This window comes from Watersipora subatra, chromosome 4 (assembly GCF_963576615.1).
Source record: "Watersipora subatra chromosome 4, tzWatSuba1.1, whole genome shotgun sequence".
Taxonomy (NCBI): Eukaryota; Metazoa; Bryozoa; class Gymnolaemata; order Cheilostomatida; family Watersiporidae; genus Watersipora; species Watersipora subatra.
In genome coordinates, this window is record NC_088711.1 from 5,241,900 (window position 1) to 5,266,155 (window position 24,256).

At 35.0% G+C, this 24,256-nt stretch overlaps 1 protein-coding gene across 1 annotated transcript in view; it reads right to left on the bottom strand.

The window, feature by feature from the left end:
- The window catches only part of LOC137394456 (cGMP-dependent protein kinase 1-like), a 40,810-nt gene that overhangs the window by 10,951 nt on the left and 5,603 nt on the right, over positions 1–24,256 (bottom strand). Inside the window, exons 2-9 of the mRNA XM_068081178.1 lie at positions 21,712–21,802; positions 15,082–15,478; positions 14,584–14,745; positions 7,007–7,125; positions 5,517–5,683; positions 2,905–3,018; positions 766–871; positions 515–578 (exon numbers count right to left, since the gene is read on the bottom strand). Coding sequence (XP_067937279.1) covers positions 515–578; positions 766–871; positions 2,905–3,018; positions 5,517–5,683; positions 7,007–7,125; positions 14,584–14,745; positions 15,082–15,459 — 1,110 coding nt within the window. The 5' untranslated portion in view covers positions 15,460–15,478; positions 21,712–21,802. The remainder of the gene's footprint in view (positions 1–514; positions 579–765; positions 872–2,904; positions 3,019–5,516; positions 5,684–7,006; positions 7,126–14,583; positions 14,746–15,081; positions 15,479–21,711; positions 21,803–24,256) is intronic.

Here is a 24,256-nt window from a genome sequence, read left to right on the forward strand (position 1 = left end):
GCGATTGCTATAAATAGCTGTTGAAGCTGTTTATGAACTGACAAAATGAAAAAGGCATGTGACTCAGCGTTTAATAAATTGAACAACTTAATTAATCAATGCTTAATTAAATTGTTTAATTAAATATTTCTTATTGATTAATTTAATTAAAAATATGTTTTCAATTAAACAAAACTAATAAGATTTGAAGTGAATAAACATATAGTGTGGAAAGTATCTTGGTTACTGACATTACTAAAACTGCCGTGCTGCCCGACAATATCAAGATAACTACTTTACGAATGATTAAATGCTCCACCTAAAATATGTTCTCCCAAAATAGAGGTATTTTAAACACCATATGTCAAACCATTTGTTTTATTGACTAAAAGTTGCAGTTTTATGATTCTAGTGTGGCATCATTTAAAAAACAACCTTATGTGAAATATAAGGAATGAAATAAAGGTATGTGGGCTTTTACATTTTAAGAAGACAAGTGGATTGGTCCAAAGCCTAAAAAATCAACAGCACTCACCACTTCAAGTACGTCTGCTACTTTTGATAGTTCATCTTTTCCAAGTTGCCGGAGACTCGGAACACTGCATGAATAAAACAACAACTCTTTAAATTCAATTAATCTGTAGAATCTTATGAGGCTGAATTCTTATTGCATTTCATAGCGATGAAGAGAGACTATGCTGGACATAAGTCAGCGTGTAGCTGGTACTGGAGAAGTACCGGGTCATAGTGGATAATTACAGACAGCAGACCCAGAAAAACACTGACCTTCTCAGGAACTCTATTCGTGCATTCTGTCTCTCCAATCCTGTTCTCATCATTATAGCCTGGAACACCTTTCGCTCGAGGGCCCATACCTTGGCAGACCGGATTGCTGTATGTAGAAATACAGGTTTATAATAGCTGTCTGTAGTAGTCAGTCACCTCAATCTTTTCTTTTTACAATCATACATCGCTGGTAAAGATTTATTATCATTTACATTTGCTAGTGAGTCTTACAGCCCACATTATAACTTGTAATACATGATTGTTTCAGTAACGGTAACTTGTCTGGGAAAAGGAAATCAATATGTTTGGCATTACTATGTTGCTGGGAGTAAAAGCAATGCTTGCCATAAGTGGTTGCATCTTACGTTTGCTTTTTACCGTAATAGCCTCATGATTGATTTTAACTAACAGGCTCAAACTTTACACTTCTAAGAGACTTTAGTTAATTCTCTTGAATATTGCATGAGAACATCAATAATGCTAATGACATCCAGCTTTAAAATCAAAGGCAGGTACGACAACATTTTGAAAGTCATTTTAGTTTTGGTTGGTTTTGTTACAAAGAATAACTAAGATGGAATAAAATAATTTTCATTATCTACATAACTTTAACAGAGTTAAACTAAAGCTAAGCTAGGCTCTCACATAGCTGTAGTTAGATATCTTTTACAACTCCAAATCTACCATGTTAATTAGTAATATCTAGCAGCCCTATAGTTGTCAAGGCACTAGACTACACGGCCAGCAAGGCTTTGCTAAACCTGGTTTTCTAGCATAATCTACCGAACTCTCAAGACTTTGAATTTAACCATAAAACATTTTGCTAGTTAAGCCAACAGCATAACAAATAAACACAACTCAAGTACTGTAGCATGATTTGATCAAGACTAGAATGCAACTCTGACTGCATATCTAACCAATGTTATTATCAATGTTAGCATGTATGTAAACTGCGGTGAACCCATAAAAAACAAAAGGTAGTTTTTATACTATGCGCAAGCAAAAATCATACAACTCCAAAAGTTAAATCACTATAGCATGCATAATACACTGTGTATCTTACATATACTCATATGCTAAATGCCTTGTATGTTGAAGGCTTATGTAATCAGAGACGTGAAGATAAGCACAGCCAGTGATGTTTCTAACAATGTTTCCAAACCCTTCAACTTTTACACCTGTTAGTTATTAGACATTGGGTAAGCTTGCTGATAGACTCACTCCTAATCTGGAGCCGAGGCATCTACTAAATCACTTCTAGGTATGTTAGCCGCCATACTTACTTTTAGACATGTTAGTCACCATATTTACTCCCAGGCATGTTAATCGCTATACATAGTATGAACAATATGAAGTAATATTACCATTCTAAAGTTGATTAAAATCACAGTGAATAAACCTTTTAAAAAACAAGTAACTAGAATATATGAGAAATAGCTAACTTACATGTTTAGGATCTAGTGAATTATATTTTGAGGCGTAAACACTTGACTCCCCACTACCTCTACTAGAATCAAACTTTGAATTTACTCACTAAGTTGCTCTCTGTGTGACTAGGTAATTTAATTTAGCTTTACTAATAGTATGCTAACTTCACCTACCTAGAGTAAATTCAAAGCTAGCGCAAAAAAACCTAACTTGACTTACATGTAGGAGGGCATACATTCCGCAGGTAACCTTGCAGACAGCCCAGCTTAGAGCAGTAACCTTGCATGTACATGGGTGTACATATCCAAGGTAACCTTGCAAACAGCTGAGCTTACTACAGTTACCTTGTATGTACATGAGAGTACACACTGCAGATAACCTTCCAGGCAGCTGAGCTTACTGCAGTAACCTTGCATATATATGAGTGTAAACACCTCAAATAACCTGGTAGACAGTTAAGCATACAGCACTAACCTTGTATGTACATGGGTGTACATACCGCAGGCAATCTTATATATAGATGTGTATACATACCAGAGATGGCCTACGGCTAAAGTGAAGTGAGTGAAACATTGCTCAGCATCTGATGCAGGAACTAAAGGCAGGATGTTGGTGTTATTAACAGTTTGTAGAAGAGTGTGACTAAATATGCAACCTGCTTAGGGCTATGGTTAACCTTAGAGTGTGAATGGAAGGGCTGACGCTACTAACCCCTTACTGACGCAGTTCTAGAGCATCCATATAGCACTGCCAGTTCCCCGAACGCTCGGCCAGGTCCCATCATGCCCACAACTACGCCATTCTTTAACACCTCCAGGTCTCCTTCTGCAAACACAGACGACAGTTAGCCAGTCAATTAGTAGTAAACATGCTGATCAACATTTTTAATCAAATGAATTGTTCCATAATGTGAAGAAGTTGTCATCTCCTTTTGGCTAATTGTTGCTAAGCCGGATAAAAAAGCTACAAAAAATGTTCACTTTGGGGACAATTTTATATGATTGGCAGGCATGACACAAAAATAGTTAAATTGCTAATTGTGAGTATAGAGATGATTTAGTGTGTCTAGAGATGATATGGTGTGTCTAGAGGTGACATGGTGTGCCTAGAGATGATATAGTTTGTCTAGAGGTGATATAGTGTGCCTAGAGATGATATAGTGTGTCTAGAGATGATATGGTGTATCTAGAGGTGACATGGTGTGTCTAGAGATGATATACTGTGTGCTTGAAATGAAACAGGTTGAAAGCATTGTTCAAAGACACAAAATTGTTAATGTTTTCATATCAGAAATTGAAACATCCAATCCTTCAGCTATAAATAAACATGGGGTGAATAAATGAAGTCTAAAATGATAAAATGAAATATGATTTTTTATCAACTGAAACATATGATTGTTTGATATTATCAACCTTATAACAGCATCAGTAAAGATTATAACTATTACATGTAGAAAATTGAAGTTCGAGCACGTAAAAACAAAGAGGTTTTTTCGCGAAAAATTAAAAAGAAAAATTAGAACACTTCGTCAGAGATTATTTGCTGATGCATACGCGAATGGGTTTTTAATAATGTGAACACTGTTATCACCGACAATCTCTAAAGTATCGTGGCATCAACGCCGAGATACGGCGATAAAGTGTGAACGAGCCTTTAGAGTAATGAGAAGTGTAAATATCAAGCACTATGCTGCTAATAAAAAACCAAAATTGACCAGTAACTTGAACAGTGATGAACTCTTGCGCTGAACTCTGGTGGTACTTGACAAGTAGCAGTAGCCAATAGACCGCAATAACCACCAGCCCTACAATCCAATCCCCTCCCATGCTTGTGGTGTATATGGGAACCACGCTTAAATATGCTTAAATATACATATTATATGCTATCTATACTACCTTTGAAATGTTAATTAAACCAGAAGGTCTGAACAATCAACACATCGCAATGTCAGAAGAGAACAATACGTCTAGGTTTTGCCTTTCCATGAAACCGCTATCTTATCAGGCTTGCCATTACTGCCATTCTGTTAAAAATCTAATTATGTTTAAGGCTATCTATAAATTGTAGGTTTCAAGCTCCAATTAGCGAGTTCACTGGCTAATCATCTGGGCCCAGCTGTCACAGGGGGTCACAGGGGGGGTCTAATGAGCGCCGCAAGTAGGACAATGTGAAAATCATTAGTGAACTAATGAGTGCACCGTCAGTGAGTGTACAGACAGTGAGTGTACAGATAGTGAGTGTACAGATATTGAGTGTTCAGTTGGTGAGTGTAGAGCTAGTGAGTGTACAGATGGTGAGTGTACAAATAGTGAGTGTATAGATGGGGAGTGTACATATGGTGAGTGTACAGATAGTGAGTGTACAAATGATGATGAGTGTAAAAATGGTGAGTGTACATATGTTAAGTGTACAGATAGTGAGTGTACAAATAGTGAGTGTAAAAATGGTGAGTGTACAAATAGTGAGTGTACACATGGTGAGTGTACAGATAGTGAGTGTACAAATGGTGAGTGTACAGATAGTGAGTGTACAATCAGCATGCGTTTAGGTAGATGATAACTAATTTAAAAGGGATATCAGAAAACATGACCAACTCTCTAAAGACCAGCCAGATTTGATGATGCCTCAGGTTTATAAATCAGCTACAGTTAAATCGCTGCTGCAATATACTTTAAGAGCTGATATTTGCACCATAACAAGTTTATGCTCTAAGACACAAGTAACTAATTGTACAGGTGCAAAACATAAAGGCTGAAGTGATTCTCATTGAAAATATATAAAAGAAGAACAACCATTCTGATTAAAGAAGACCTGTGTGAAAGAAATTTGTTAAACATTTGCCAGGAGTCACTTGCTAATTTATGCTCTATTTGCATGCACAAAATAAACAACTGAAAATAATTGGTTAAATTAAGTTTTCTAAATTGAATTTCATTTCTCTGTTACTAAAATTGACGTGAAGGCAACAAAATCAATTTAAACTATCACTATATACAAACCTGTTTAGAAGATCGCAAAGGTCAGTCAACTCTAGCTAAAATTAGCCCGAGGTCTCAAAGGAAGTGGGACACCTGCTAAGTCTACACATATATTTTAAATTATTATTTTAATATTTTGATCATAATTGCAAGTACTTCAGATTGTGCTGGTTGCAAAGTGATGAAATTTAAGTACATTTTATTATTAACGCATAGGTGTCATGTTTATTTCCAAAAACTTAACACAATATTCTACAATCTTACGATAAAATTCAAGCTTGCAGTTTTTGAATTATAATAATCATACAAACATTAGGTGACACGCTATAATGTATTTGGGCTTACCCGCTGACACATAGAAGTGGTTGCCACCTTCGTGCTCTGTAACGATGAAGTCTCCAGGCTGATATCTCTCTTCTACCATGCAGTTGACAACCTCAAGCACTTGGTTCTTGTCTATATTTTTGAGGAAGTCATTGTTAGTCAGGGCTCTTTTAATCAGCTGCTTTTCACTAAATAATATTAGGAGACAGGTCAAAGGTCAAAGTAATGGCATCAAGTAAGTATTCCTTTATCTATACGTGTTGCATCACACTGTGTGCTTAAAGTGCACTCACGCCAAATAAATTTCTAAGAGTTCAGAATATTTTAAAGATATATATTGACATTATCAATTCTAAATTTAAATTGAGTAGAACTAACAGCAAACTAAAACTCACAGAGCGAAGTTGAGAATACAGAGAATTATGTAATGACTAGCATTGTCTCGTTAATCATTATTATTAACATTTGATAGCAGGTGACATTAGAGAGAGAGCCAGGAGCTTCTTTAGATGCTAAATATAGCCTTACAAACAAGCCATCCTGGGACTTATGTGAGCTTAGGGCTAACTCCCACCAAGAGGATGGAAATAGCTAGACAGCATTTCTACCGGCAATCGATGTACTTCCTCATTTAACCAAAACTATCTCAGAATATTTACGAGACAGTGTCTGATGAATAAAGGAATATTGCGAGTAGAACAGGTCCTGATAAAGGCACGTGTGTAACAGTGACCACCAAAGAAAGAAAGGTTGCTTAAAAGAATGTCGCCATATCTCCCATATTATGCCATCTTGCCGTTTAAACTGGAACACAGGCTATCGAAGTATATTTTTATAGATAAAAGTTTCTAAGGTTATTATGTAGAATAGAGGTATCTCTATAGAGGTAAATCTCAGAGAAGAAGCTTAAAGATGAACTTATGCAAATATTTTAGTAGATTTTATCAGAAAGTCGGTATTTTTCTATCATTTGTGGTTGTTTTTAATGTTTGAGGTTATCTGACTGTCAGGATATTTCTAGATTAAAATTAATAACGCTTGATTGCAGTTAAAATGCTCAGATGAAAAATATGGCTGAAATGATGTCACTAGTTGCTATCGCTGCTATAATTGATATCGGCAATTGCATTCAAGTTGCAGCAAAAATGGGTCTCTATTCTGTCAGTCTCTTTGCAACTATAAATGTCACACTTTCGCTTGATCTGAGCCTTTTAACCGCAATCAAGTTTTTTCGATTTGAATCTTGAAACATTCTGACAGTCAGATTACGTCAAACATTAAAATCAATCACAAATAATAGAAACATACCGATACTTTGTGATAAAATCTACTAACACTTTGTGTAAGTCCTTCTTTAGCACCCACGTTTGTTGTCATTTTATTATATTTTAAACATTAATCACATGTAAATATTCACAAACGCCGACCATGAAGATGAGGCTGAACCAGATTGTCGCTGCTACTACTACTGATACAAATGCTCCTACAAAATACAAAGTAGATCTGTTCACCTAAAGTCTTTCTTGTAGTGAGTGAATTCTGTCTGTGCATTGGACGCTGTTGAGCATTCTCCTGATACTCCTTGCTTTTTCCTGGTCTGTCCATCTGATGCAGACATAGACAGATCCTCCTGTAGATTGTAAATATTGTATTTCAGTCATTTTCAGTAGATGTCTATGATGAAACAAACACCATGTCATTCCAGTTTGTCTTAGGCTGTTCTAATGACATCAATAATCTAGCCTCACTAAAACAGCTAAATGGCTTTGAATCTTTAGGTGTTTGTGATGGTGACAAAAACTTACCCAGACATCTCAAGAGCCAAACCGGGATAAGTAGTCATTCTACATGCTGATCACTTTACATAATACTACTAGATAGTAAAAGAGTTCATATCTTAAAGAATAAGCTTATAGATTTCACCATCGAGTTGAGCATTTTAATAACAAATACATTGTTAAATACCCTAAACAACCCATGTAATGGCTGAATAACTAACATATCTAAAATCTAGGAGCAAGTAGCTTATCTAAAATTGAAGTAACTAATATTCATAAAAGCTTGAAGGTCTATGAAGAATGGGTGATTGGCATGTCTATGAGCTAAGTGACTAACACATTTATAAAGTGACTAACATTTTTATGAGGTAAATGACTAACATGTCTAACAGATAGGAAACAAACAGGTAGGTAGGGAGATTGACAACTAATGGCAAAACATTACCTAATATTTTGAATGATTAAGTCACGAAAATATTTTAAACCATAAGTTGAACCACCTGAAAGTTAGTAGGTTAACAGATTGTGAAGTAAAAAAGGTAACTTGCTTTAGAGCCAGGTGATTAATATTTTCACTAAAAATTTTAACTTTTTAAACTTCAATTTTCAAACATGCTGCGTTGTTTATTTCTAGGTATGCTAATCACTTAGTCAGTAAATATGTGCGCCATCTAGTTTTAAGATAAGCAACCAACCAGCTCGTGTTCGTCGCAAAGCCTTAGGCATGTTAATCAGTTATTTGCTATATATGCTCGTTTCTTATTCTAAATGATTCGGCTACTGTGCCTTAAAACAATGATAGGATTGTAATAACACTTAACATTGTGCGTACTATATATGGTGACTAACACGCCTAAACATAAATTGATCAACATGCTAGGGTTAGCTGATTTAGGTGCTAAGTCCCAGGTGATGAGTGTACAGTTGACCATTGTTAAAATGAACCCAATTAGTCTGGATATCGAATACGATGTAGACACTTGTGCAGAGCAGCTGCAACCAAAGTGCAGCTATGTTCAAACAACTGTTAATCAGTCTATGATAATTTTTAGTACAAATTTATAGAATTATTAAATGTAAGAAATACATGGCTATCGGAGTTGTTTGTATAAATCACTCGCAAAAGGAAAGTACGTTTTTTAGCCATATCATTCGCATGCTATTCGACTTTCATGATGATGCAATATAACTTTATATTATTTATAAACATGTAACAAAACCACAACATAAGCTTGAACTAGTTTAAAACAGTAACCTATTTAATATTCAGTAGAACAAAACAATTGTAATACCTCATGTAAACAAAAGGTTCCATGACTAGTTTGCTACTACAGGAGTTGTCTAACCTTCGCTGCTATTTTTAAAGGTTTCCGCAATGAAAAAATGTGGAAATTACCATTCTCACAAAATATAACAACCGCAAATGCACATAATAATGATCTGCGTTATGAGTGGGTATTTCTGTGTCTAGACACAGAAATATAGTATACTAGTTCAAATCAGCTATAAGTTAGCTGTGAGATCAATTAAAGGTCAGATAAAAGTCAACTGAAGATACCTGCATATATGTTACTTTAAGATGATTGTTTGGTTTTAATGTATAATATCTAGATTGCAAGCTATAACATTAATTGATATGATTATCAAAATACAAGTTGTGTGTCTAGACATAGTTCAGTTCTCTATTCACCACGTCTTCATAAAGCCATCTACATAATAAATAAATGTTTGCTTTACTTTTTGTATTTAAAGCATGCTAAATACTTTAAAGTATATAAAGTATAGCATTAAGTATAGAGTATAGATAAAGTATAATAGAGCATATGAAGTATAGATAATAGAATGTATATAGGTCGCAATGTATATAGGTCGCAATGTATATAGGTCGCAATGTATATAGGTCGCAATGTATATAGATCGCAATGTATATAGGTCGCAATGTATATAGGTCGCAATGTATATAGGTCGCAATGTATATAGATCGCAATGTATATAGGTCGCGATGTATATAGGTCGCGATGTATATAGGTCGCGATGTATATAGGTCGCGATGTATATAGGTCACGATGTATATAGATCGCAATGTATATAGGTCACAATGTGTATAGGCCGCAATGTATGTAGATCGCAATGTATATAGGTCGCAATGTATATAGGTCGCAATGTATATAGGTCGCAATGTATATAGGTCGCATTGTTGTGATTCTTTCTCCTGTATACGTAGCCCTACATATGCATACAGGCATATCGGTTAAACTGGACAGTTTGCTAAACAGACCACCCACCACCTCTATTAGTCAGTGTTAAAGAGGGTCGAATGTATTTAGTGACAAGGTTACCTAACATCTAGTGATTAACAAGCATGGAGAGAGATAAGAGGTTTGAGAAATAGTAACAATCGCCACTGGCTTTTATTCCCTTACATATATTCGATTAAAGCGACTGGGTACACTTAAACTTAACACTTTGCCTAACAAAACTTCTAGACATTTCTCATTAACCTGAGTGCTCTTGATTGTCTGAAGAATAATGAAGAAGATAAGGCTACACTTATTCACTGAGTAGTTTGTTCAAAGTTTATTTTATTGAACTGTATTGAGAGAAAGAGCGATTAATAATAGATGAAGCCCAGTTTGATTGTGTTCTCTAAACTGCAGCTGGGCATATTGCTTTGGGGGCAAATTAAAAATTTACATGTGATAGCTTGTTTATCCTGTCGAAGAAAAGGGCTTTGGTAAACTTACTCAGTTGTTTTATTAGCCTGAGTGCTTCGAAGAGCGATGAATGGAGTGAGGAATCTTTGTAACATATATCCGACATAGCTAGCCTTTAATAACTTGCGATCCTAAGGCTATTTCTAATTTCTTACCATGAGCTTTGCTTTTGACCAGCGCATTACTTGTGAGTTAAATTATTTTACGCAGTGTCAGTGATATAGAATCTGATGCTGTTGTGAATTTGTCTGATGCTGTTGCATCAGACAAATTCACTAACATTACGGACATTATGTAAATAAGCGCATGTCTGACTACAGAGATTTAACCCTCCAATGAGCCATCACTACTTATATATAATAAACTTAACATAGGGTCAACATGTAAGATGCTGGTCGCACGAGTTCTAAGAATAACCTTGTGGATATGTCTGTATGTACCCTGGAAGAGGCAGAAATATCACCGGCGCCCATCACAAATGTCTTACTTTTAATACTTACTTTTAATACTTACTTTTAATACTTACTTTTAATACTTACTTTTAAAACTTACTTTTAATACTTACTTTTGATACTTACTTTTAATACTTACTTTTAATACTTACTTTTAATACTTACTTTTAAAACTTACTTTTGATACTTACTTTTAATACTTACTTTTAATACTTATTTTTAATACTTACTTTTAAACCTTACTATTTTTAATACATACCATTTTTCTTTTAATATTGCATTATAATCTTTCATATATTCATGTGCATTCATATGATGAAACATACAAATTTACAATGAGCAAGCTCATATGCAGGTAAAATAATAGCCATCAGTTAATGTAGTTTTATTTATTGCAATGTTTTTGACTGCTTATCAGAAGCTGCTAAGAGGATGTTCTCTACTATTAAGTAATGGTTGTCAGTAAACTATAAATTTATAATTCAGTAGTTTTTATTCCTAGCTAAAGTAAATCAAAAATTTTCAACTGTTTGTTAGATAGTAGTTTTGCCATTGTACCGCCACATTGAATAATTTATAAATGTACACTAGCCAGGAATTCTCTCCTCTTGTAGTAACAATGCAAGACACTCTTTCTGTTAGTTTTGCTGTTGAAGAATTGATTGAACTAAAATACATGCTTGTTTGTATGTTTGTCAGCTATCGAAAGCTTCGAAAGTTGGGGCTAGCATTTCAAATCCATTATAAATTGGCTGTGAGGTCAATTGAGGGCTAAACAGAAGTCAGCTGAAGATATCCGCATATATGTTGCTTCAGGATGATTGCTTGGTTTTAATATATAATATCTAGATTGCTTACTAAAATATATGCTATGAGTTTCAAAGGAAAATTTGCATCTTGGTCTTTTGTCTTTTTGTAAATTAAAATTATTGCCTCCTGATGAAGGTGGCGCATGCGGAAACCAAATTGCCCTTTTCGAACCGAAACAAGTTCTCCGAAAAGTAATGCTGTGTCTTTGGTATAAAGCCAGATCACACAATAGTACATAACCTTCAGACATAAACCTTTTAGTAACCTTCTAGTAATCTAGCAAGTTTCTTGTCAGCCGTAGTAACTAGATTTCAAAATGAACTTGGTGTCTTTGATTTTAAGGCTTACATACACAACCGTGTAAACTGATTATTTATATAATTTCTCGCTACAGATGACAGACGTGTTAAGCAAATGGATATAATTTGGTCAACCCCACTCAAAGTCGAGTTAACAGTGCAGTGTTTATATTCTGCGCTCGACCAACCTTGTATTAAACGTAAAGTAGCAGGGGATGAATATTAATAGCAGGAGTCAATAGGAGCATGTCACAAATGGCTATCTAGGAATGACATGGTTGTGCGCAGCTGGTCAGACGGCCAAGTAATGACATGTCTATACGTAACCATTCTTAAATGAATGTTACATAATGTTACACCAAATTCTGGGCAGTCACCCTCCCATCAGACAGAATCAAATCTCTCATAAGACACAGTCTGAGTGCGTGCGTGTTTGACACTCTAATAGCGTGTTAAAGCTATTAAGAACAACCTGGGGTGAGCCATAGAATGCATCAACTTTATAACACGTATTATCTGGTCAGCAGGCATCCTATCTTCCGCTCATTACGTAATGTAACATAACGCTACTGCTATAACACGCCTCATCCACCCTGTTTAAATTAACAAAACACCTTTACAATAACTGCAAGTAAGATCTGCTCAAACGTGTCGCTTGTACTTTTATAGCTAAAAGAAATTTTTAAGGCGCCAATTTGAGGCCATCCTAAGGCATAAAATGAACTGTATGAATGCAGAGATGTGGACTCAATTACTGGAAGGATGTTTATATTGTAATAAGAAACTGGAGAGGGTGTGCGGCTGTAGAGACTACAATATTCTATTGATACAATACTAACACAGATACAGATAATGTTATGAGTCGTTAAATATATATGATATTCTATGATGTATAATTAATGTATGGAAACATAACAACGATGCCTATATGCTAGTACATGACTAGATGTGTAGCACCCTTTGGATTTTAGCTGGAAAAAGGTATAGGCTACTCATTCTAACAGTGTTGAAGTTGTGATAAGAAACTAACCATACCACTATTATTACTAGTATCATTATTATTGTTATTATTACAGCCTGTTTCTTACCACAGTGCTGACACTGCTAGATATATTATGTTGTTGGATAGAAAGATTAGAGCCAAGCTGGACCAGAGTCTGTCACTAAACTTGCTCTGGAAAAGATGTGATTTCTGGAACATTTCTTATGCATGCCTGTCATCTGTGCCCAAATGGCATATGACACTGGTGGGCTGCTGTTTGTGAAAAGAGAAAAGTGTTACGCAACATTTGTGTTAGGCTATAAAATAGTTTTGTCGACGACTGTGTGCTATTTTTGTGGAATCACGGTCATGAAATTGGAGTTATGGAGCCAAACTAGCTAGTAAAAACAATGCCACTGCATTGTGATAGGAAGCAAGCAAATGCATATCAACGAGCAGTGCTTAATATTTATCATTAGTGTGCTCACCACCCTGAGTCATCGAAATTTAATAGACGACTCATATCAGACCCTCCAAGTTAATAGCTAGGCCAGGAATCTGCTAGTAGATATCCCTAAGATACGCCCCCTACTTAGTGTTATTGAGTGCTTTGGACCCTCAGCTAAAAACTAAAAGGGTACCATCTTCGTAGTTACAGATATTTACTTCTGTGAAGCCATTTTTAATATACATTGCAGCTCCTTTAGCTTTAGGTCCTTGCGGCTTTAAATGGTACTCAGGCTACGATTTGAGGATAAGTTTGGATTGGAAATACTAGAATTGCTCTAACATGGCTCTTTTTATTATAATATAGTTCTTATGGTTAAATTATAATATCATTCTTCTTGCTATATTATAATATCATTTTTCTTGCTATATTATAATATCATTCTTATTGCTATATTAGAATATCATTTTTCTTGCTAGATTATAATATCATTCTTTTTGCTATATTATAATATCATTCTTTTTGTTATATTATAATATCAGTCTTCTTGCTATATTATAATATCAGTCTTCTTGCTATATTATTCAAGTAAACTCTAATCATCATTTAAGTAAATTGGTTAATCACATAGCATAAAACCAAAAATCTTTAAGTAAAAACATTTTGAAAGTTACATATGTTAAAATATTTTCACTAGTTTATAGATGGCCAAAATTATTAATAAATCCAGTTCATATAATTGCAGAATTTTTTGCAAAACTTTTGGGAAAAAACAGTAAAAAGTTAGAAAGATGTTTTCTCAAATTTATTATCCATATTATGTATTTTTCTGTTTTTGTCTCATTGCAATCTTCTCTAATTACGATTTTTAGTAGAAATATCAGACCTGCTACACGTCTCAACATGCCAGTTGGTCCTTAGTTTAATATTTACCTGGCCACTTGTTGTTATTTTGTAATCTTATTACGCTAGAGTATTTATCTTGCAGTCACTTCGTTATGGTTGATTAGGTTTATGCAATACCTTATCTTTGTAGTGCTTGCATGGAATACTACCAGTGAAGTCTGGTAAAAAAGCAACCATTTTCAACTTACCGAACAAATTTTTTGTAAAATTTATATACAAAAGTTGTAGATCCATATCTACCCGCAACTAAGGAATGTTTACAATTTAAAATGTTTAACTTCACTCAAAGACGAGATGCAAAAGTGTTTATATTTTTCAATAAAAACATTATTATAGTATCCAACAGTGGTTTGTCAAATATTTATCCAAATATATTAGCTGTACAGCTTTCAAACGCTTGAGTACAAGTTGTTTTGAATGTCACATTTGTAATTTGCAAGAATTTGTTAGAGAATAACCACAGGCTTTCCTTATAAGGTGACAAAATGGCTGTAATATTGATGTGCAGGAAATTGTGGTATTGGTAGCATCCAATGTCTTACAGGTAACCAGCAAGCGTTATCGTTCTCTCCTACAATTTTCAGGATTCCATTCAAACTAACCATGTATTAAACGAGTTATTGTCTTCTCACGTAAAAATACGCTAGTTGAAATATTAGATGTTGCACCCGCTGAAAAGCTAAAAAGAGAAATTCTCACCTGTATGGTTGCGAGTATGTCTGGTTTCCCACCCATAACTTTTTTTTGGAGGACGCATTGCAACTTGTCAACTTCTTTTTTCAAGTCACCAATTTGTTGGTCTTTGTAAAGGATTGTCTGTTGTGCGGCTGCTAACTCCGTCTGAAGTCTTTCGATTTCTTTCTGGAGAGGAACAAAAGAAGGAGACATTGTGTTTGCTGCAACTCCGTCCATTTGACCAAATCTCAAAGAGTCGCTGCGGTGTGGGCAACTTCGTCTTCCCACATGAGATAAAGTGTTGCTCACTCAAGCGTTATCAACAAGTCGGGATACCAAACATCAAATAGCTATCAGTATGAGCAAGCGCAGAGCTGAGTGTCGCGTAAGAGGAGGCAGTCTCATAGAGGTAACATATGCTGTTAGCCCTTAAGTACCCTGACATAATGCATCTGGTGAGAAATTACAACACGAGCCCCAGTCAATCATAATAAATGTAAAAGATTAGCTATTGAGACGTACCTGCGTGCGGACACGGTCGTCATTCATGTTCGCTATGAGCATTTTAGTTTGAGCTATATCGTAGCTGATACCATCGACAGTCACATGGCCTTGGTGACCCGAGCCAGTCGCCGAGTGGTGGTTGCCCATGCTGCCCCAGAATGATTGGCTGAGGGGGTTCAGACTGGCAGCATACTGGTACCAGAGGTGTGAATTTATTAGTGGCTGTCCATGCAGGAGGCCAGGGTTATTATTTATATATGCTTGTGGGAGCGGTTGTGCATTAGCGGCCATGTCCGCTGCAAGGCCTATCATTGGCTGGGCAAGAGTAATGTCACTCGTGCTATCTGTTCTCATTGGCTCGTGCTCCATTTCGTGATCGTCATCAGTAATGAGCATTGAGTAATAGGTTTCTTTTCTAAAGTACACAGAGTCATTTAATAGGAGCCCTAAAGAGCCTGTTAGCAATTACGTATAAGGACGCAGGCCTACAATGAACAAGCTGGTAGTCCAGTTTGGACAGCCATGCGCATCAATCACAGACAAGCTAATAGAACACAACAAACAGGTGCGATTCATGTTATAATGCCTCTCTATGTCTATACTCTATCTAACTAAAGAATACGCAGCAAAATTATATGACAAACATATGAATAAGTGAAGAAAATAAAGATGCAAGTCTGTGACACAGACATCAAGGTGATTGTGAGAGAGGCCCACCTATAAGAAGGAACTGTATGTACCAATATATGTGTCAAGTACAATATATGTCAATGTACAATATATGTCAAGTTTTATAGTAATATAGAATATCAAAGTTCCTAGGCAAGATGCCTACAGTGAAATGACAGAGTCTCAGCAAAGAATAAATACAAAGTGTCAAATTTGCAAGAACAAACAGTGAAATGTAATTTAGAAAATGGAGAGCTGTTCATCTTTTTCAAATTAGTAAAAGCTCTTACAAATGACCGAAAAAAAATACAGCTCTAAAACATCCAAAAAGTTAGCTAGGCTCAAAATCTCTTTAGTTTAGGACTCTGAACTGCTGCTTATATTCACTAGTGTTACATGCTATGAATTTCTGAGTTTTGAAGTTGTGGTTTTGACCATACGAATGAGGAGGACGTATTTATGTGATACGCAGGAGTGGTCGCACAACTCCCAATTGTTTGTAGCTGACGGGTTTACATGCTACAACGCAATTGTCGCACAACTCCGCGATTTCTATATTAGCCTGTTGCGCTTTTAGCTGCAGCGGGGCGCATATTTCATATCGCGACTGACACTATTAAAATGCTTCTAAAGGGAAATGCCAATCGTCTCTTTCCTTTCCAACTTATAATGACTATTTACGGTATCTGCCAGTTTGTTGTACACAGCTGTATTTTTTCGGCCATCTTTCTTTAAAAATATGTTTAACGCAACCATTAGGTCAAGCATTGTGATAACTAACTCGTCGGAGAACAGAGCGTTTACCACTTTTTAAAAAATAACTCGAAATTTAAAAAAAAATTCTCTCGCGTTTTAAAATTTTAAAATATTTTGTTTTAAAGTTTATGAAATATTTATGGGTTTCGACATTTTAAAATAAACATATTTTAGAATATTTTTAAAAGACGTGTGCTAAAAACAGAGCTGCGTTGAGATGCTGTAAGGACGACACCAATGAAGATGATGAAAATCCAACCTCCGATTGCAAAGATTTGTGCAATAATACGAATATTGATGTTTACATCATACACAGTATTTTGTTGTTGATACAATGTGTTCAAAAATACTCCCCTTGAAATGGTGGTTTGAATCGCTTCGAAAAATTAAATATGCGACGTTTGAAACCATTTACATGCTACGAAGATTAAACATTTGTTACATGGTGCGCCAGTGATTATTACACTGAACTGTTGCGTTGTTATTACAAGATCTTCATGCTGACAGTTTTCGTACCATCGCTGTTAATTCATTCGCACCTGATTAATCTCCAGGCAATTAGCCCCAAATACCGCTCATTTTTCAGAAAGTAGCCATAATTTAAATTACTACTACAAAAACAGGTCTCAAATAATTTACTCATTCAAGTTGCACAAGAGCCAGCCAAATCTCTTCTTTCAAATGATATTACATTCACATAGGCAACTCATATACCTTTTATGTAGATCTGTGTCTCAAAGAAGGTAGTTTCAGAAAAGTTCCAATTTTGAAACAATTGTTATTTGCTGAAACAAAGTTAGACTTGCACCATAAAAATTGTAAAATATACAAAGTTTGACTAAAATAATTAATTTATTACATACAATGCACAGTCATGAATAGTATTTATACATATACAGTTAGTCATGAACATGAAAATTATGAAACTTCAATTTCGAACTTTTCTTCGCGAGTATCATCCTTCAAACCAAAACGTAGCTAATCTACATGCCAATATAACTCAAATAAACTGTCATGAACAGGTTTCAAATAATAAAAATATGTTCAATAACTCTGTTCTCGACTTTTCAGACTTCATATACAGCTCCAAGAATCAATATGGTGCTATCGAAAGTGAATAATAACTTTAGGCTGACTACGGCTGACAGCCTGAAAAGTGCATTTTTATTCGAGCATTACGACTCAAATTGGCAAAATCGAAAGTTAATAAAAACTTTGAAACATTAAAAATAATGTTTTTATTTGATTTATGCAGTCTTTCATTGTCTTACCACTTCTGAATCTACAAATTTACTGCTGGGGTTGAAAAAAATTTATCGCGAACAATAAAATTTTAAGTCACCATGATGATTTCCAGTTTAGGTAGATGTCGTTATGAGTGTACTGTTTTAGTGATAACCTTTGCCAGAGACATCATTGAGGCATATTTGTACGATGGTCTGATTGGTCAAAAATTTTTCTTTCTAACAGATCAAAAAAATTTTTCTATAATTTGAAAATAGCGATACAATGAGCAGGTAATTTCAGAGGCGAGTTAACTAGCATTGGGTGCGAATGAGCTAACAAAAGAAACTATGCTTGCTCACATTAGCCTCAATGACATTATGATTAGCCTTATTGGTGTTGGTGGCGCTGAGTTTATTGGCCCTGAGGCTATTGGTGCTCATGCTAATGGTGTAGCCTGCACTATTAAAAAACACAGTAAAGTCATAATTAAATGTCTGCATCTTCCTTTAATCCGTCTGATCTAGCCACAGAATAACTCGGAGAGACATGCCAGACTTAGTTGGGAACAAACAAGGTGGATTTGATGGTGATGAGCCGATAACATGTATAAACTTTGAACAAGCTTCTAAAACAGCGTAGAAATAATAAAAGTGAATAAAGTTGGACTACAGAGTGAGGGTGAAAAGGTTTTTTCTAAAAAGCAAATTAGATTGTTGATTACAGTGGATTACAGATCGAAGTTGAATTCCGTGTTGTAGGTTTGTATATATCACATTATTCTCTCTTTTACTAATGACAAGCTTACTATATCAACCACAGCACGCTGCACGATTATAAAAGATTTCATAACGATGTTGGAAACACCTAAGAGCCACCTTGACGAAGTAACTTTTACTTCAGTTACAGCAGTTATCACACATGTGTTTAACGGGTGTCCGTGCGGGTATGATTATGTCTCAAGTAAACTAATTAACATATAAACTAGGAACTGTATTTCTTTATGCAGAGACCTGGTAATAATTAATACTTTTCGCACCTACAGTACTTGCCTTCTTTATTAGGTAGCCATTCAGATATTTTGGATCTACATATTGAAAAATAGTATTTTTAGGACAGGAATATCTGAATATTTTTACATTCAACGAATATTGTAAAAACAGCCACTTTGCAAGTGTATTACTTTTACTTTATGGAGATTGTTAGCCAGCTTTCTTTCAGTTAACATTATAAATACAAACAAATTATCAAAAAATTTGGATAGTTGGTATGTTTACAGAAGCGACCATTATTTCAAGATATGTATCTATATTAACATATATTTATCTATATTACATACATGTATATGTATCTATATTAACAGATATGTACCTATATTAACATATATTTATCTATATTAACATATATGTATTTATATTAACAGATATGTACCTATATTAACATATATTTATCTATATTAACATATATGTATTTATATTAACAGATATGTACCTATATTAACATATATTTATCTATATTAACATATATGTATTTATATTAACAGATATGTATCTATATTAACATATATTTATCTATATTAACATATATGTATTTATATTAACAGATATGTACCTATATTAACATATATTTATCTATATTAACATATATGTATTTATATTAACAGATATGTACCTATATTAACATATATTTATCTATATTAACATATATGTATTTATATTAACAGATATGTACCTATATTAACATATATTTATCTATATTAACATATATGTATTTATATTAACAGATATGTACCTATATTAACATATATTTATCTATATTAACATATATGTATTTATATTAATAGATGTTAGAGCAGCCTTGATTAAAGGCAACTCCATATCAATGTCATAATGTGAGTACTCATCACAAAATGGTTCCTAAGAGGTCATCCTGCGCTCAACTCTTACCTATAGTTATGATCCTGAAGATGCTCTGAGCAATACTAATCAGTGCATTCTGAGGAAGCTGTGTTGTTTTTATTTTATTACCTAATACTAGTAGCTATATTCAAACAAGGAAGTTGACATGTTTCTAGCATTTCCAATTTTGTTAGTTAATAACTTGTTACAAGTATGATGACTAAGGTTTAGGCTTTTCTCATGGGCTGTTTATGATGCTGATTGCTGATTGCTGATTGCTGATTGCTGATTGCTGATTGCTGATTGCGATAAACACTTGTTTGCACTTTGCAAGTTTCATACGTATATCATTTTCTGGTGTATAACAAGTTGTTGTTATTTGTGTATATCATAATCAGCAATAGATTGTTATACATGTATGTGTACTACTATTAATAAATGCCACAATAAAATGTAAATAATTAAGTACACAAAACAATGAAGAAACCTACATTACTTTTTATTAGTTGCCTTCTCAAATGCTTTAATGAGAAGACAACACTCAATTTTTTGTTTCTCGCTACTACATGTACGTATAGCATAGATATATTAATTATGCTGTTAATATATAACGACTCGAACAAGTTAAGCTTAAGTAATTTAATACATATACATTCAAACAAATCCTTTCGGAATGATTTCAGGCTCTTTTTTACAAGTATTCCTTTTTTGCTTAGTTAGATTTGATATTCACGGAACTGACAATATTGTGCATCAAGAATTGGCAGAAAGCCATCGATCACAGTCAAATTGTTTATCAATAATTTACCCATTTGATGATTTAATTAAAACATTACGTAAGTTAGAAACCTGGACAAAATCTTATTAGTTGGGACATTGTTACTCTGTCACTTTGGGTACATTTCATTTAATAATCTATTTGCCAAGCGAGTCAATTTAGTAACCAGGATGAATATTAAAACAGTTATTCATAACTTTGTGGTCAAGCATCAAATTTTGGTTTAGGTTTTTAAACCAGAGTTTGTCATTTAAATCGGTGTCTGTCATAAGTTACACAAATGCAGCCGTCTCCTGGCACTTGACAAGAGACAAGTTGCGAGACATGGTATGAAGTTTTAACCTATTTAGTGCTTTAATAAAGCACCATGACTAGTACAGCTATTCCTTGCAAAACATATGCTGTTTTCATGAAGCGGTTCCACAATTTTGTGTTATTTAAAATTCATCCTCAAGATGAAAACAACAAAAACTAGTGAGTCAAGTTTTGTTACTTAGACATTTTTATCGAATGTTTCGATGCTTGCGAAAGATGCAAAAGACACGTGCGGATTATGCAAAAGAAAAGGCTATGCAAGCTGTTTTATTTTAAACATTTTCCACACTTCACTCATTGCTGGATTCATTGTGTTAAGAAAAGGGGCTGCTGCTGAGAACCTGAGACAGAAGTGCGCTGCCGTGACCCCTGGCACAGAGTTCCTTATCTTTTCTAACAAAAGGACCGCGTTAATTTGCAACATGGGAATTGTCTATTAAAACACTTATCACTCGGTAACTCAACATGCACAGAATTACAAATCCATAACAGTATTTCATAGTGTTTGGAGTTTCTATCTATTTTGGAAAAGTTCCTTGGAAAAGAATACTTTAACTATAGCCAACTGATAGGATTTTTATGCTACTCCAAAATATAACTTACAAGTGGTATTGATATGATTTACAGTGTCTAGCTAGTAAGTATCCATACTTATGTCAAATTTGTTTTGAATCTCTTTGTCTGCATCGCAATTAAATGGTGCATGTGTACGAACACCTCAATCCATGACTATTACATCCTTTGTTTATGGAATCCAAAGAATATCTGTGGAGTACCTAATATCCATAGAGTATTTGTCTATGTATAGCGTGTCTATATGTATAAAGACATGTATAGCATGTCTATGTATAGCATGTACAAATAAATTCAATATGTTTGTCCTGTCTAAGTATGACACTTACATCTACAATCTTTAAACGCAATCAGATTGGATTCGTTAGGAATTCCTTGGCCTTGAAACCTGTTTATAGTATTGTTATACAAATCATCCATCAACAGAACTCCTACCTTTGCCAGCTGACTTCATCACTTGACCACCTCCATAAAGTATACAGAAGCCCGCATGCTATTCCAATCAGCTTACAGCCTGTTGCTAGTTCTGCAAGCATAGGCAGGAGATGGTTTATTTTTCTAGATTAGCACTCTCTGTACAAACAAGCTGCAACGCCTACAGTTGAATATCAAGTAAATGTTATAGTCACAGTAAGACAACAAACTTTTACAAGAACAAATACTTGGCGTTAATCTAAATAACCAATAAAACTAAATGCTAAAAAGTTTTTGTCAACTACTAGTAGCTTAGTCTATACAGCAATCAAACATTTGACCCCTAAATGCCTTATCAGAACAGGATCGGACAACTCCACTTTGTAGATCAGGCTAACCATGTTTTTGGTAATGTTATGACAAGCTTGAATAATGTGGCATTTTTTCTTCAAAAACATGGTGAAAAATTGTTACTTGAAATTGAAGTTTGTTATATCTAGATACCAATAAAGTTCAAATCCTGGACTTCTTCAGTATTCAAAGACTCAAGAAATGTTTAAAAAATGCCAGAGATGAGTTCATTATGCTTGGAGATTTTCACTGTTCTTCTTGTTCTCTCACTTGAATGAAAACAATGGTACAACTTCACTCTACAAAGATTCCAAAAGCAATAAGCTAACTGGATAAAAATAAATCACATTAGCCCGATTATAGGTGATAATCCTTGAATAAATATGAAGAGGTGCAGGAGAATTGCAACTGCATCTACTCCTACGCTTCAAGTTACTTTCAGATCCTTCAGAGCCATGCTTCAACCAACTAGTGCAACCAGAATGTGGGTGAAAGTCTTTCTGTTCCAGCATTTAATAGGCAAGGAGTCATCCTCTACTAGTTACTACTTACTGGCATAAGAGTGCAGCTGACCCTCCAGTTGCCATTTTGGTAATACCTGTGGACCTTAGTATAGCGCCTGCTGACCATAGCATGGCCACTGCTGGGTACAATATAGCACCTGCTGACTATACTATAGCACCTGCTGACCATACTATAGCACCTGCTGACTATACTATAGCACCTGATGACCAGACTGTAGCACCTGCTGACCAAACTGTAGCACTTGCTGACCTTACTGGTGCCTGCTGACTACACTATATAGCACCTGCTGACTACACTATATAGCACCTGCTGACCACACTGTAGCATCTGCTGACAATACTGTGATACCTACTACTCACTATTGTTTCTGTATAACCTTTTGCTTTTACCTTAACATTTACATGCCAAAGATGGGTTGGTTAATAGTTTGAGGAGGACAAACAATTACTTTTTAGATCTGGTAATTGACTTTGAATGAATTTAAAAGTGATCGTGACCCGAAAGCAGATCTACTTTAACAATTTTTGTTTTGAGAGATACATCACGAGTCTTTAAAAGATATAGAGCAACACCAAACCGTTGGAACAGTAGGGTACGAATTCAACAGCTGCGGACAACTCCGAATCCATTTGAGTACGGAAACACAAGGTGTAACACATGTCAATGACCGAGTAGTAAACCTATAGAAGCAAAACATAACCAAGGAAACATTAAAAAGAGCTGATAGAATGGTAAAACTCTCCTTTTGCTATAGACTTGGCATGCTCATGTCCACTGTCAGAGCAACAGACAGATGCACTGAGGAACTGGGCAACTATTAAACATTGAGAATAATATGGCTCTCTCAGGAATCATTCACCACTTACAGTTTGTGATTGTTTATTTGGCAGGAATGCCCTTTGCTGAAACTCAACCTCTGGTGTTCTCCCTGGCTGAAAAGCAAATAGGTTAGAACGATCAGCACAAATATGTGAGCCAAGCAGCTATTTCTTCTACTATTGCACAATTTCGTCCGTCGCAACATTAAAAAAAGTGGAGCGCACCCTTAATATGTTTCTTGACTCACAAAGAGCGGTGGTCTATTTATGAGTAATAAACACAACGGCGTAGTTGGCACAGCGGATGAAGCTTACGTTAAACATGACAATAATTATGGGTGATCTCCTTGAGCTGATGTAGCCATGACCCAAGGACAAATAATAACCATTATGACCGATTCATCTAGCCTCCGACTACCTGCCATGCGCGTCAGTTGATGGTATAGCTGAACAAAGTACTTGTTGTTGCCTTTCAGTTGCCTGTCCGAAGCAAATAGCCCAAGTGTTCATGAAAATTCTGGTGTGGCTGAAATAGTTAGCCCTAAACTAGTGCCAGGTAGGCATGACCATTTTAAACAAGATTTCGCTACGCTGACTTTTTCAATCCTGGTATCATTTACTTTAAATGTGCAACAAGTCATTTTGATGAATATCTCAAGATATGGTGGGTGCGGCAGCGATAATGCTGTTGTTCAAACATTCCAGTGTATGCGATTTGCTGATTTAGAAAAGATTGGTTTGGCCCACTTGCTTTAGATTGTATGATATAATTTAAAGCCTTATGTGGTTAGCAATTTTTACAAAGGATTCGGTGAAGGTTTAGGTCTGCTGACAGGAAGTGGAAAGAACAGCATTATTTGGTCTGTTCCTTA